This window comes from Argiope bruennichi, chromosome 3 (genome assembly GCF_947563725.1).
Source record: "Argiope bruennichi chromosome 3, qqArgBrue1.1, whole genome shotgun sequence".
NCBI classification, from domain to species: Eukaryota; Metazoa; Arthropoda; class Arachnida; order Araneae; family Araneidae; genus Argiope; species Argiope bruennichi.
Window position 1 is genome coordinate 18,918,960 of NC_079153.1, and position 16,514 is coordinate 18,935,473.

The 16,514-nt window shown below is 34.6% G+C and overlaps 1 protein-coding gene across 2 annotated transcripts in view; it reads right to left on the reverse strand.

The window, feature by feature from the left end:
* The window catches only part of LOC129963714 (glucose dehydrogenase [FAD, quinone]-like), a 51,867-nt gene that overhangs the window by 18,106 nt on the left and 17,247 nt on the right, over positions 1–16,514 (reverse strand). For both annotated transcript variants that reach the window (XM_056078236.1, XM_056078235.1), the window contains 4 exons: positions 16,012–16,133; positions 14,867–15,034; positions 2,123–2,273; positions 1,050–1,198 (listed from right to left, as the gene is read on the reverse strand). In XM_056078236.1, the coding sequence (XP_055934211.1) occupies positions 1,050–1,198; positions 2,123–2,273; positions 14,867–15,034; positions 16,012–16,133 (590 nt within the window). The remainder of the gene's footprint in view (positions 1–1,049; positions 1,199–2,122; positions 2,274–14,866; positions 15,035–16,011; positions 16,134–16,514) is intronic.

Genomic DNA, 16,514 nt, shown 5'->3' on the forward strand with positions numbered 1-16,514 from the left:
ATACCGAAATAGAAAATGTCTTATGGTATTTACATAATTATAATGATTTTAAAAATGAAAAAGAAGAAAAGAAAATAACCAATTCAAATCTGATGAAGTTTAGAGTAAATTTTCTTAAAATCTTTTACCCACAAACCTATCTACATTCAGAAGAATTCGGTTCAATTATCGAAGATTATGATGTCACTACTGTCGATAGTGAAATGGAATTGTCTCTTGAACAAAAATTACAATTAGCGATTAATAAAAAAAAATTTCAACGAACCAAAATACAATACAGAAATCAGCTATATCCAAAACCATCCGACGAGAAATCGATTTGTTTGAAGATGAGGGATTTAGAGGTAAATACTTGGAAAAAGTATAACGCGCATTGCTAACAGTACCACCAACTAGCGTAGATGTCGAAAGAGCGTTTTCGACAGCTGGTCATTTTTACACAAAATTACTTTTGAGGCTTAATGACAGTACAATTGATGATTATGTTTTTTAAGATCGCATTTCAAAAATTTGTAATAGTATCACAGACTGAATAGTGATATTTACTCTTTCTTTGTGATTTAAATAAATAAAATATTTCTTTACTTTTTTGTGATTATATACTGTTATAATTAATAAGTTACAAATTATTTTTTGTGATATTTACACTTTCTAACAAAACTGGCAAATAAAACAAAGAAACAAATGTGTTTCCTTTCTTTTTCTAAAATTTCTAATACCGGTATTAAAACCGGTATCCCGGTATTAAGATTTAAAAAATACCGAATACCGGTATTGAAATTTTGGTCCGGTATTGCAATCCCTAGTAACAACCCGATGTCCATCTCTATAATTATCTTATAATTATCTGTTTGAATTACCTTCATTTTAATAACAGAAAGTACGTCACAGGAAGTATTAGTACCATGATCTGTCATTAGGAGTCATTATATTCTTTCGTAAATTAGGGGAGGGGGGAGTTATTCTCATATGATAGGCTAGCTCTTATATTAAAGCAATAGTAACATGCAGGAAATTAAAACGAAACTTTTATGAAATTCCAAACTTACTTCTGGCTTTAAACCAGCTTGCTTTTCTGGAACTTCCTTCGGAACCTCAAAAAAGTAGAGCAGATAATCGGGGAAATCCACGTTAGGGGCGACTGGACGAGCATTCATAAATAACAAGGAATTAACAAACTCTGCGGATGCTAACGGACCTGGAATGAAAGATTCAGTTATGAATATTTCGGTAAGCATAGTTCATTTCTCAGATCGATTGGGTATCCGGTAAGAATTTCGATTAATGCACTTTATTTCATAATATTGTACAATATTGATAATCAATATTTTACTATTATTACTAAACAATATATGGAATATATTTTCAAATCGAAATCCTTCAAACTTTTACCTAGTCAGAAATCTTGAGTACAGATTCAAATGTTGCTTTTTATGATAGAATATGAATCAATTATAGCATTTTTTAAAATTTAATTATGCTTTCCATTCTCTAAAAGTTTTGTATTTCACGTAGCTCTTGGATATATTTCCCGTACTTTTCTTTTCACTACGGAATGCCTTGGTTTCGGTTTATTTTGGTAAGAAAATGTTATTTGTCAGAGGAAGAATATGCTCGAATTATGAATTAATTAATAATCTAAAAAGATAGCAAAAAGGAGGACGTTAGGACTTGCATTTTATTTTTTGTGATTTTTTTCGAAGCTAGGCTTAGCGACTTAAAACTCGCTTCTTGTGGGATGTATCCTCTATCCTTCGGAGTAAGCTCCGTCCCGCGAGTGCGTCTCGGAAGGAGCCCTCATGTCCCGAAAGAGTTGTTTTAGTTGATAGCAAAAAAGATCATCTAATTATGCAAAAGGGCTGAATATTAGGCATGAGTGGCAGTGAACATGTCAACCATTGACAGGTAAGCAATCATATGGCTTGCGTAAGGGATATATTGGATTATAATTATAGTGAACGCCTTACATGCCCGCACAATGCAGTGAAATATTTCTCAGTAAGTTTTATTCCTAAATAATTCAGTTTACTAACTCAAAACGTTTTACAGAGAAATTAATTATTAAAGCAAATTATTAATTTTATAATCGCAAATTATCTGTTACTGGAACAGTCATTCTTACCTGATCGGTTTATGATGTACTCTTTTATATTTGCAGGATTCTCGAGTCTTTGCTTAACAGTTGGGATTTGAGGATCAATTGTGAAAGGTACAAATGAGGCACAGTGATCTTGAAAGTTGTTGCCAACAGGCAAATCCACAATAACTGGAATCTGAAAAGAAAGAAGAAGGAAAAAAAAAAAGAAATGATGATAAATTAAGAAAGTACACTTAAAAATATTGGAAATGGAGGCTTTCCTTCTGAGTTGCAAGTATTGTTTAAACAGAAATAAAAAAATGATTTAATAGAGCACACAGAAGCAAATTGCCTTTTTTTAAGGCTATGATATGATAAAATAACTAATTCTCAATCTCTTCTAATAATAAATTAAAACGTGTGTGTATTTATGTGAGTATAGATCTACTGAAACTGGTTTGGATACACTTTGGTAGATAGAATTTTATTTCGGAGTTTTTTTTTTTTTTTTTTTGGAAATTTAACTAGAATCTTAATGAAATAGAAACTAAGGAAGATCCTGTCGTTTTTCGCAATAATTCCGGTAAATATAGATTTTTCCCATATAAAAAATTAAAATTTTGTCTTTTTCATAATACTCATTTTTTTACCACACACATTTTTTCTGAATTTAGTATTTTTAAAAATATTTCTTAAATATTTTTCTAAAAACAGGGAATATTTTATTCTTCTTAGTTCTTACTTCTTAATATCTTACTTTACTAAGAACTTATATATTACTTTTCCTTACTCCTCCTTACTTCTTAGATATTTTTATAAAGAGAGAAGATATTTAAATATCAGGTGAGATATTATTAACAGAATTAAGAGGGGTAATAATTGCGAATGCTCCACAGAAATGCCTGAAACAAAAACAAATTTATAGTTAAAAAATTTAGAATATAGTTTATTTACAATAGTGAGCATAAACATTGAACTATGACTTAATAAACAGTAGATTTATGTCATAATAAAAATAATAATTTTTATGTTAAAACATCGTTTATTTATCAATATTACTATTCGTCCGAGGCATTCAGCTGGTTCGCCAGGTATAATGGTAAATTTCACAAAAGTCGTTATGATAAAAACTCACATCCATGATTCTGCCAAATTGTTTGAAATTAAGAATATATTTTTTTTAATCATTTTACTTCTGTTTACTTTGTACATGAACCTTTCTAATGGAGATAGCCCATCAGATCACACTCTAATAAAAAAAATTAAGTATCCGTTTAATCTGTTCTATAAATTTCCCACTCCTATTGTAACTTCACTTTTTTTATGTATTGTAAATTATACAGACAGAATAGATTAAACAGAATCTTTCTTCCTTAGCTTTTAACAAAGGTAAAGAATCGCGCGGTTAAATGTTTATAAAATAATTAAAAGGTCTAGAATTTCAAGGCAACGATGCATTGGAAGTTAGGTATATATATATATATATATATATATATATATATAATGATATTTTAAAATCTAATTTCAATTCTAATTAATTTCCAAAGATTCGTCTTAATTTAGCCTATCTTCACTTCATTTTAAAATATCCTCTTATTTTCTGATCTCATTCCACTTTTTCTATTTAATTTATGCAATAGAGAACTTTGTTAAAATGGTTTAGTCAGCAGTTTCCACGCTTCGAGTGAAGGGATAAAAAAACTGTCAGCCAAGCGAATTCTTTTTTAAAAAATCCCTATGGTTCCCTTGCTTGGATCGACACGTGTAGAGAAATCCCTATCGAATCTCATGGTATATAAGACCGGGCCGAATATTTTTGCCCTTTTTGAAGCTTTACCTCATTTGACTTTTTTGTCGTTCTGTGTTGATGTGCTCTTCGCTTATGTTTGTATATAAATCATGCCTAAATAAATAAAAATCATGCCTAGAATAAAGCGAACTAAAAATTCATAGTATCTACTCTTTCTTCAGATCCCATTAAAAAATTGTATGTAATATATATATATATATATATATATATATATATATATATATATATATATACACACACATAATGCCAAAATTTAACAAATATTTGCGTGATAATAAATTAGTATAATTAGCAAGACAATTTTTAATATCATGATATTTTTTTATTATAATTCACTTTTGAGCAATAATATTTTCGGACATTAACGCGTAAAAACGATAAAATTAAGCTTAATTTTTTATTAATTCCCACCCACCAAATTATAAATGTGCCAAATTTGGTAGCTACAAGTTAAATAATCGCGCTTGTAATGAGCCAACATATGCATTCGTCTTTATTAGTAGTAGATATTAGGTTATTGAAACCTTTTTATATTATTTTAAATATCTTCGGTGGTTGTTTGGCATTTGCGCTCAATAAATTTCCCCCTTTCCGCTCAAACCTTAAGAAAGGCTACCACATTATAAACTTTATCATTGCATGTAAGATTTGGCGATTTTACAATGTACGCCAAATGATAATCAACTCACTATGAGAGAGAATGATACTCCTTGTCTCTGATAACGAAACGAAATTTCCGTGAGAAAAATGCTGATGACCCTTACCACGTTTTAGACGAGTGTTGAAAATAATAAATATAAAGTGTGAGAATTTTGATTTAAAACTGTATTTATTAAAAGGAATAAGTTTATAATTTTCCCACACGGAAGACATTTATAAGAATTATAATTTTGATGTGCATAATACGAATTTAATCTAATAAAATGAATTATAATTTTTAGTTTTATGAGGATTTAATCTTTATATTTCTTACGGTTGAACTTTATTCAACAAAATGAAAAAAAAATGCATAGAAAGGGCTTTAAATTCAAATTTAAATGGATATCAATAATTTTTAGTTCTTTCTATATGTATGTATGCTTTTATATATATTGTTACGAATCTGTAATGCTGCTTCCCAGCATAGTTGGTTCCATCATCAGAAAGACCGTTTTACAGTCATCTGTATTGGACGGAATCCGGGTGTCGCGTCGGAGGTCTCAGAGCTTTGCGACAAACTTGGCGACCATTTGGTGACTTGCCAAGGAATTTGGCGACTTTGGCGCCAAAATAGATTATACCCGAAACATCGAGAATTTTCCCGATCCGTCCATTGGGAACCGAGATACGCCTTGAAAGTTCCTGATTGGTTGAGAGGCATCTAGTCCCGCCTCCCGAGACCAATAAAAGGAAGCAGTCTGCAGCTGCCAGACGAGAGTCGGAATCGACGATAAGCAGCTGGTCTTCCAGAGATTGGCAGAGCTGCGACGGAGTCAAGCTACTGCTGAACTAAGCTGTGCGCTACTGTCTGCAGTAGAGTCTTGTTGTGAGCACGTCTCGGCTGAAAACAATTGTCTTCCCTATGCTGTTTATAGTTGTCTTCGTGTAAATAAACGTCGTTGTTTGTTTTTTTCTACTGCAGCCTGCTGATTGAGCGTTCTCCACACCATATAACTTCCCCTATCCAGATGAACCCGGAAATTTCGTAACATTTGGTGTCAGAAGTGGGATACTGGTCAACAGTATATGGTGCTGACGAGATCCCAAGCAAAAATGGCTGATAACGGTAATGGTGAGTTACTGGCTCTGTTGGCTGAGATGAAGAAATCTATGGAAGCTGGACAAGAGGAGATGAAGAAATCTACGGAAACTGCACAAAAGAAAACGCTGGAAAGAATTGAAGAAGAAATGAAATCCGGACAGAAGGAGCTTAAGAAAGACATCGCAAGTGTTAAAGAGGAATTCTCAAATATCATTCAGGAGAAGATGAATGCAAATGAAGATTAGGTGGCTTCATTTGAGAAAAAGGTAATTTCAGTGGAAACTAAAGTTTTGAAGATGGAAGAAAGTATTGACAAGGTTCGAGAAGACATCGGAAAAGAATTTGAACAGAAATTTGGGAAGGAGATTGAAAACCTGGTTTCCCATGAACATGTGGAATCCAAAATGATATTTACACCTTCCCTAGCGACGATTAAACTCTCGACATTCGACGGAAAAACATCCTTGCAAGTATACAAAACACAGTTTACAATGGTAGCGGAAGCTAATGGATGGAATCCTCAAGTCAAAGCATTTCACTTGGCAGCTTCGTTAAGAGGAGACGCTGCTGACATTCTTGAGACTCTTACGGAGGAGCAAAGACATGATTTCCAAGCTCTATCGAGTGCACTTGAGCTGCGGTTTTGAGAGAAGTGCACTAAAGAATACAGTCTATTGCAGTTAAAGTACCGCTATCAAAAAGCGGGTGAAAGTCTGCAGGAATTAGCTGCCGATATTCAGCGGCTTTCCCATTTAGCATTTTCTGATTGCCCGGTTGAGACACGTCAAGATCTGGCTCTCCAGCACTTCCTCGATAGTATGTGGGATCCGGAAACACAGAAGGCTCTTAGACTAGCAGATGTCAAAGATATAGGATCTTCTTTAGTCTTTGCACACAAAATAGAGGCTGCCCATTAGGCCACATGTAAGGACCGACACCCAATCAGAGCTGTCTCTGCTAAGGATTCGGACTCTGATTTCGTAAAACAGATTGACGATCTGCGAAGAGAAATTCGGGGGTTAAAAGATCGCAAAGATGGAGGAAATACGGAAATTCAGTGTTGGACTTTTGGTAAAGCCGGTCACGTCCGTAGGAACTGCCGCGTTTCTAGAAGTGGTGGAAATAGTCAACAGCCCAATTTCAAAGTATTTCATATTTCATCCACAAGTGGCGGTGACAATGGACTTTACGTGATAGGACAAATTGGTAACATCTCATGCCGTATGGTTGTCGACACTGGAGACAATGTGACCATAATAAGAGAAGATCTGGCACAACAATTAAAATTTAAAATAATCTGGATGTCGCCCTGCATTACTTTACAGACAGTGACGGGAGATAAGATTTATGTTCATGGGAATGTCAACCTCGCTATACGATTTGGAAATATTAACTACCACCATACGGCATTTGTAGCAGAAATTACCGATCCTTGCATTCTCAGACTAGATTTTCTGCGGAAATACGACTTTAAACTGGATTCCGGAAATAGTAGAATGAATTCAAAATTTGAAGACATCACTCTTTTTGGACTACACGCTGAACTGGAATAGAGCCAGAAAATAATAGCCAAAACTGACATCTCCTTATCGCCTAGGTCTGAATGTGTAATACCCGGTTTGGTAGCAGATAACCGAAAATTCCGATTTGGTGTAATGGATTATCCTGACATAGGACGTGCCAGAGCAAGAGTGTTGGTAGTTTCGTCGGTAGTGAAGGTTTCCTCTCAACATCAGTCATCCCAGTGAGAGTGGCTAACATCAGTGATAAGAAAAAGATTATTCAGAAAGGAGAGGTGCTAGCAACTTGCACTCCTGTCACTTGTATAGACCGGAAGTGCAAAAGTCAGGACGTTTCTTCAGACGATCTAGTCCAAAATTTGCTGCAGGATACATATTTAGATGAAAAACAGAGGTGTGCTGCCAGAGAGTTGATAAAAGAATTCCAGGACTTATTTTCTGGAACATCTGAGGACTTTGGAAGGACTCAACTAGTAAAACACCGAATTGATGCAGGAGAGCATCCTCCTATTAGGAAGCACCCCAGACGACTACCATTCGCTAAACAAGATGATGTCCAAACACTAATTAAAGAAATGCAAGATAATGACGTAATTGAGCCGTCATCAAGTCCTTGGGCATTCCCCATCGTCTTAGTAAGGAAGAAAAACGGCTCTAATAGATTTTGTGTGGATTATCGCCGGTTGAATGATGTCACCAAGAAGGACAGCTACCCTTTGCCAAGGATAGATGACACGCTTGATACACTTGCCAGCAATACCTGGTTTTCCACCCTGGACCTCAAGAGTGGGTATTGGCAAGTAGAAATCCATCCTGAAGATAAGGAGAAGACGGCTTTCACCACAGGATAGGGGCTGTGGCAGTTTAAGGTTATGCCTTTCGGCTTGTGTAATGCGCCAGCAACATTTGAACGCCTTATGGAAACAGTTCTCGGAGGGCGTTCTTATGAAGCCTGTCTGGTTTACCTCGATGACATCATCATCATGGGGCGTTCCTTTGAAGAACATCTTCAAAATATTAGACGTGTACTGTAAAAGCTGAAGGAAGCTAACCTGAAATTAAACCCTTCCAAGTGCCATCTATTCAGGCGTGAAGGCACCTGTCTTGGGCATATCATTTCTGCAGAAGGTGTTCGAACAGACCCGGATAAGATATCGGCTGTAAGACACTGGACCTGCCCGACGGATGTTCACCAGCTCCGGAGTTTCTTAGGCTCATGCACGTATTACCGGAAATTCGTGAAAAACTTCTCAACAATCGCCAGACCACTCCATAAGCTGACCGAAGCGAAACAGAAATTCATCTGGACTGACTAATGTGACAACGCCTTCAACAAGCTCAAAGACGCCCTAACATCTACTCCCGTCCTGGCATATCCTGAAATTGGAAAGCAATTTATTCTGGATGTGGATGCAAGCCATGAATGCATCGGAGCTGTGTTGTCCCAAGAAGTAGATGGACAGGAGCGTGTCATCGCCTATTTCAGTAAGTGTCTGTCCAAACAGGAAAGAAATTATTGTGTGACCAGGAAGGAACTTCTGGCTATCGTAAAGGCCGTAGAAGTAAAGGCCTTACCTCTACCTCTGGCTATCGTAAAGGCCTTACCTCTACGGTCGAAGGTTCCTGCTTCGTACAGATCATGCTTCATTAACCTGGCTATTGAATTTTAAAAATCCAGAAGGTCAAATAGCCAGATGTATACAGAGACTTCAGGAATATGACAGGGAAATTCGCTACCGGAAAGGACCAGCGCATGGAAACGCAGATGCTCTTTCGAGAATACCATGTTCGGAGAACTGCAAATACTTCTCTAGTGTTGAAAAGAAATTAGACATGGTAGATCCTGTAGTTTGCCAAGTTACAACACCATCAACATCAGAATCAGATCCATGGAGTGACGAGAGCGTCCGGAAAGACCAACTAGCTGTTCCTGAAATAAAACCAATAATTGAATTTAAAGAGTCAACAGGCGGAAAGCCTAGCTGGCAAGACATCGCCCCTTTCCATCCTACAACGAAGCGTTACTGGGCTCTCTTTGGGATTCTCTCCATCTAAGAAATGATGTGCTGTATCGAAAATGGGAGTCTGACGATGGAAAAGCATTCAGATGGCAATTAATACTCCCAAAGACAAGAGTATCAACAGTCCTTAAAGAACTCCATGGCATTCCGACTGGGGGTCATTTTGGTGTTACGAAGACTTTACAAAAAGTTCAGAACGTTTCTACTGGAATAATGTTCGAAATGATGTGGAGAAGTGGTGTCGCACATGTGATCCCTGTGTTGCACGTAAAGGTCCTGGGAAACGCATTAAAGGGAGACTGCAGCTGTATAATGTGGGGGCACCTTTCGAACGAATAGCTTTTGATATCCTAGGCCCTCTTTCTAGGTCATCAGATGGCAGCAACAACATCCTGGTTGTCATGGACTACTTCACTAAATGGCCTGAAGCTTATCCCATTCCCGATCAAGAATCCCGACTGTTGCAGAGATTCTAGTTCAAAACTGGATTTCAAGATATGGAGTTCCTCTACAACTGCACTCTGATCAAGGAAGAAACTTCGATTCGGCTGTTTTCAGGAGACTGTGTGAGATACACGGCATCGACAAAACTCGAACTACGGCTTTGCATCCTCAGTTAGATGGCATGGTAGAGAGATTCAATCGGACCATTCTGAACAGTCTCTCTCTCCTGGTGCTCAGAAATCAACCGGACTGGGACAAGAAACTGCCCCTTTTCCTACTTGCCTATAGAAGTGCCGTTCACGAGACTACTGGCTATTCCCCATCCCAAATGCTCTTCGAACGTGACCTTCGTCTGCCTGCAGATCTACTGTTCACCCGGCCTCCAGATGCTCCCTTAGCGCTTGAGGAATATGTCGAGACCCTCCGGACACGGATGGAGGAGGTGCAGCATCTGGCCAGAGATAGGATCGGCATGGCTTCAGAGAAGATGAAAATCCGATATGACACTGGAGCAACGGGACACAATTTCCACGAAGGAGACCAAGTGTGTTTATGGAATCCTAAACGTCGCAAAGGACTTTCCCCGAAGTTGCAGACTAACTGGGAGGGTCCTTATACAGTCCTTAAAAGACTGAATGACGTTGTGGTACGGATACAAAATCACCACACTCAAAACTGAAGGTGATACATTGTAACAGGCTAGCCCCTTACCTTGGCCAAGGTGATTAAGATCTTTTCAGTTCCGACCATGGTCACCCATTATATGATAAATAATGTAAATCATTTATCTTCTTAATTTTGTTATTTTAGTATTGTAATTTATTTTTGTATTGCTCATGTATTTTGAAAATATTTACGTTGCATGTCATTTTGAGTATTTGTTATTTTATACTTGCTTATTGTGTGAATATGGTAATCCTGTAAGTAGATGCCTCTTACTCAGATATTGTACTGCCCTGGACGTTCAGTCCTTAGGAGGGGGACAATGTTACGAATCTAGAATGCTGCTTCCCAGCATAGTTGGTTCCATCATCAGAAAGACCGTTTTACAGTCATCTGCATTGGACGGAATCCGGGTGTCGCGTCGGAATCCCACCGCTTAGCGACAAACTTGGCGACCATTTGGTGACTTGGCTAGGAATTTGGCGACTTTGGCACCAAAATAGATAATACCCGAAACATCGAGAATTTTACCTATCCGTCCATTGGGAACCGAGATACGCCTTGAAAGTTCCTGAATGGTAGAGATGCATCTAGCCCCGCCTCCTGAGGCCTATAAAAGGAGGCAGTCTGCAGCTGTCAGACGAGAGTAGTCGGAATCGACAATAAACAACTAGTCTTCCAGAGATTAGCAGAGCAGCGACGGAGTCAAGCTAGTGCTGAACTAAGCTGTGCGCTACTGTCTGCAGTAGAGTCTTGTTGTGAGCACGTCTCGGCTGAAAATAATTGTCTTCCCTATGCTATTTATAGTTGTCGTCTTTGTGCTGTCCTGTGTGTCATCGTGTAAATAAACGTCGTTTTTTTTTCTACTGCTGCCTGCTGATTGACCGTTCTCCACATCATATAACCCCCACTATCCAAATGAGCCCGGAAATTTCGAAACAATATATATTCCACAAGCTGATACTTGAAATGAGCTAATGTATTTTTTACGTAAAAGCTATTCAAAAAAGTTTTTTTTTTTTTGTTAAATAATAAGCGCTTTTGCTGGTTAAAATAAATGATAGGAATCATATTAATAATTTTAAAAACAGCTGCTGGTAAATTCTCAGAAGAAAACAAAAGCATATTTTTAATAAGAAAATATTAATAATTACTGAAATTCCTTCAAATTTGAAATATATTACTTCATTTTCTAGCTTATTTACTGTCAGATTTAACTATACATAATCCAATGTACCACAATCGACATTTAAATGCAACATTTAAACTTGCTACATAAAAAAAATACTATGAAAATAATGAAAAAGCCTTAGAAATTTTTTAAAAAATGAATATAATTTCTAAATAATTCTCTTTCTATATTTCACAATATGCATAACATAGTCACTTATATTTAACAAAAAAAAAAAAAAAAAAACCTAACTTCAAATATTTCTTTATCTGAGATTCAGCATAGTCAAGACTGTTCCACGTTTCTGAAAGTTTATCAGCAATTTTTGTTCATTTGTATGTAACTAAAATTAAAAAAAAAAAGGTTTTGAGAGATTTAATTAAATAACTTGGTAGGAATGTTGCTTTTTTCAAAATAGAAATTGTGACTCAATTAATATAACCATGAATTGAAGAAAAATAGTTGTAAAATATATTGTTACACCAATGCTAATAAACATTAAAAAGCATTGTTTAAAAGTTTTTATGAAAGCAGTGACCTACTTAATTTTATAACTCAGATTTATGGTTGCTAAAATTTACTTAGCTTGTTCTTGATCGCTTACTCACAAGAGCATATTGAACTTCAAATTCTATTAGATGTAACATTTACTACTGTACTAAAAACCTTATACTATTCCGCTTTTTGTGCAATGCATCTCTTTTAATTCTCAGTAATCTAAAAAAAAAAAAAATGGAAACTTGAAAAATGAAAGTGTTTAAATTTCAATTTATACAAAACCTTTCTCATTCAGCCTTGTTTATGCGCATTACAGATAACATTCTTATCTAATATTAATTAATTTCACTAACATTGATCCTTATATATACAATAATTTATTACATTAAGGAGTAACAGGATTTAAAAATGGATACACTTTCTAAAAATTACAACGCTGTAACTTCCTAAAAAATTACAGCACAAAATTGATTTTTGCATTAAGATAAAACTCAAAAAATTATCTTTTTAATGATATCAATGCTTTATTCTACAAATTAAGTTTCGATGTTTAACGAGTTTTTAAAGAAATATTTTAACTACATTTTTCAACAATGTATTTCGCACAAAATAAAAATAAAATTTAATCTGCACGAGAACGTCAATGGGAAAAAATTAACTTTTATCAACCTGTTGCCATCACATTGACAGAAGTTCAAATTAAAAAAAACTATTATTGTAAATTAAATATATAAAAGTGTAAATTTCAGCAAATGTCTGTATGAAGCCAAAAAATTTGAAATATATTTTCTAAAAAGTAAATGGAAGAAAAGGTTTCTATGATCTTTTACAATATCTATATTATTAATTAAATCAAACTATTAAATTTAGGGCAAACATGGTTTAATATATCTATTGGATAATCACTGTAATTAGCGCCCATCAGTTAATTTTAATCAGGAGCACGCATCTACTAACAAAATGGTCTAAATGAACTAAACAATTCTATTTTATGCTATTTGAGTCAATAAATGCTCCGATGAATTAAGAATGAATTAATAAATTTTTACATAGGTCCTTTACATTACCCTTTGTAATCCTTTTACATGTTTACACTTTTACATTAACCTTTAAATCATATTTAACAAATTTTTTTGAGACATCAATATTTTTACCCTTATTACTCCGATCTTTCCTCTAAGGAACCATTCAAGGCAGTGCATCATTTTGGCGTTTTATTTAATTATTTTTATTAAATTTTGACTGGTAAAAATACTTAAGAGTGGTAAAAATATGTAGATTATTTTTCTGGGAAAATTCAACTTAAAAAAATTTATATATATTAATTTTTCTGAGCAATGAACGAGTTCTCTTATTCGGTAAATATTTATGCATCTAATTACTTTTCGGAGTGCTAAAGGTTAAATAAAAATCTTTGAACTTCACTCAACTAAATCATTCACTAAAACTAAATAATTTATGAAATTTAAATATCACTCTTGTCGATTTTAGAACACTTCATAGTCCATTTCAAAGAAGATACGCCAATTTTTTACCAGGATTTCTCAACAGTGATTGGCCTAGGATTATGAAAATATTGATTGTTTTAATATTGATATGTAAAAACTGACAGATTTGATCGCAGAAGATAGAAAGTTTATTGATTGAACTTGAGTTAAGAGTTGAAGTTTCAAGAGTATTTCACATAACATGACTCCTTAGGACAAAAGGACTGTGTAAAATTTAAACTTCATAACTTTTTCATAAGAACATTTATTCATTGAAGACAAATAAAATATTTTCATTTGCATCGTTTAAATGCTTTATAATTGAATAATATAATTGAAAATATTAGAGATCTTTTATAATGGCGAACTGCTGGTCACCAAAGGCGAGTAGTTGCTTAATAAAGATATTGCTTAGTGAACTAATGAAATATGTATACACACACACATACATTTTTTTAATCTTTTATGAGTATAGATAAAAGCGATTTTGAAGAAAATTCATTCAGAAATATGAGATTGTTCAAATATTAGTAAATAAAACAGCTATAAGTTCTCTTATATCTTACTTCTTTTTCAGTGAATTTAATTCCGCTATTTATTTTGCTGATAAAAATAGTCTTACTTTTCTATTAATAATACAATTAAATATCATTTATTGCAAGATATATAAATAAGATAAACGTATGTACAAGATCTCATAAATGCAACATCAAATAATTTTTTTACAAAAAAAAAAAAAAAATACAGACAAAATAACATTGATTTCTGAATCATATTAATATTTTAAAAAATACAGTTATAAAAATATCCAGAGGGAAAAAGCTACGAAAACATTCTTATAGTGTTTTTTTCTTCTTTTTTTTTCTGGCCATGCACTTGAAAATAATATTTGTGATTTTTTTTTATTTGTCATTTACGAATAAACCGTCACCCCTCTAGATGCGCGCCAAGTTTTCTTGCCAAAGGCCCAAATCCCAGTAAACCTACAATGCAACAGGGGTAGGGAATAATTTATTGAGCTCAAAGTCCCCATTCCCACAATAGCATCATTAAAAGTACAGGAGGTGGGTGGGTGGGGGGGGGGGGTCGATGATGGAAAATGCCTTTTGAGAAGCGGAATAATTTCAATCCAGGCTTAGCAACTACTACGAAATTGCGCTTATCTTACTGCTCTTTACCATTAGGCGAAGTAAATCCGTCGAAGATCCCTTACCCATTGCCCATCCGTGCCTTGCGTTGCCCTATTTCCCCTGGTGCCCTGGTCACTTTGTTCATTTTACCGACAGTTTGCGGGAAGTTCCCGACCGTGGTCCACAGGCGAGAGTGGTCCCACAATGAGTCAGATAACAGATTTATGATCATAACTGGAAATGCAACGAACCATGAGAAAGGCGCTTAACACTATTGATTTCAGGATCCTGAAACAAACAGTACCTTGAATTTCTCGAGATGTTCCCTGGGTCCGATCCCACTAAGCATGAGGAGTTGAGCTGTGTTGGTGGTGCCCGCTGACATGATCACTTCTCGTCTGGCTCTCACTACGCATCTGGTGTTTTGGAAATCGAATTGGACGCCCACGGCTCGGCGATTACGCAATATTACCTGATCATAAGAAAATAAAAGGAAAATGTAAAACGTAATACAAATGATTAAGATTTCCATTTCATGACAGAATTTCAAAATCTATGTTATATTTCAAAGAGTGACTTAAAACAAATTCTGGCTTAATTTTTTAGTAATTTTGGTACATGTATTTTCATAAAATTGTAGTTTTATTGAAATATTAGAATAAGAATCATTTTTTCAGTATTTTTATACGTTAAACGATGTAAAATATAGTATTAAAAAATAAAAAGTTAGACTTTAGATAAAATTTCAAATTATTAAAAATTAATTTTAATTTTCAATCATATTGTCTACACTGATTATGTTATAGTTTTTAATACATTTCATTTATTATTATTTTTTTTACATTAGAAGAGACTGAAATGCTTTGAAAAATCCCCCCGCCCTTCCTCCCAAAAATAATTCTCTGTAATTAGTACGTAGAAAATTCAAAAGTATATTTCGTAAATTATTTTGAAAGATTCTTCTAAAGAACCGAGAGCTGCGTCATCCTACTTTTTTCATAACGAATTATATTTCGATGAGCATTGTTCTTGGTTTATCGATTCGCAAGTGTAATATTATGTTCTTATTCATTTTTAAAAAATTTATTAGTTTTGAAAAGCGGATAATGCATGATTAAATGTAATGTTAGTGCAGATAGGCTATTGTTCTCATCGGAATACCTTTAAATGAAGAATACAGCTAGGGCTCATTTTTTGCATTTTAAAATTATTCCTCCGAATTCAAATTCAAATTTTATGTTCTGTTAAGTAAATAAACGTTTTCTGCACTTTACCATAGCGGGAAGAGGAATTTATAAGTTAATTTGAAAATTCTAGGCATGACTCAAAATACAAAATAATTGCCTTAGAAATAAATGGCCTTAGAAAATAATTGTTTTAGAAAGAAAACAATAAAGATACTTAATAATTTAAAGCTATTAATCTGGAAAACTGGTTTTATAAAATTACCTTTCTGACGTGCGCTTCAGCTAAGATATCTAAATTAGTCCGATTTTCTGCTGGGACGAGATATGCTTTAGCTGTGTTGCACCGCTGTCCATTTCTGTATGTAGTCTGCAACTCATAATACCCTAAAGAAAAGTAATGGAAAAGTAAATTTCTCTTCGAATCATCTTATAATTCCATAATATTATACTTTTTATTTTTCATTGTAGCTGGCTATACAAACCCCGAGCCGATATCAACGCTCCATTAACTTTCACGAGACCATTCTTATATAAAGGCATATGCTTACAATAGGATTCCGAATGGCAATTAGCAAATTCTCGGTGCTAGTTGACCATCTGATGTCAGATCAGAAATCAGAGCTGTAGATCGTTGTTACGTCTCAGCAGCCACTTGATTTGCCCTTAAGAAAAGACCTCGTCATTGTTTTTATTCTATAAACTAGCCAACTTTGGTTATCAGTTCTCCCAGATTATTGATTTTTTTTAAAAAGATAAATTCTTAAT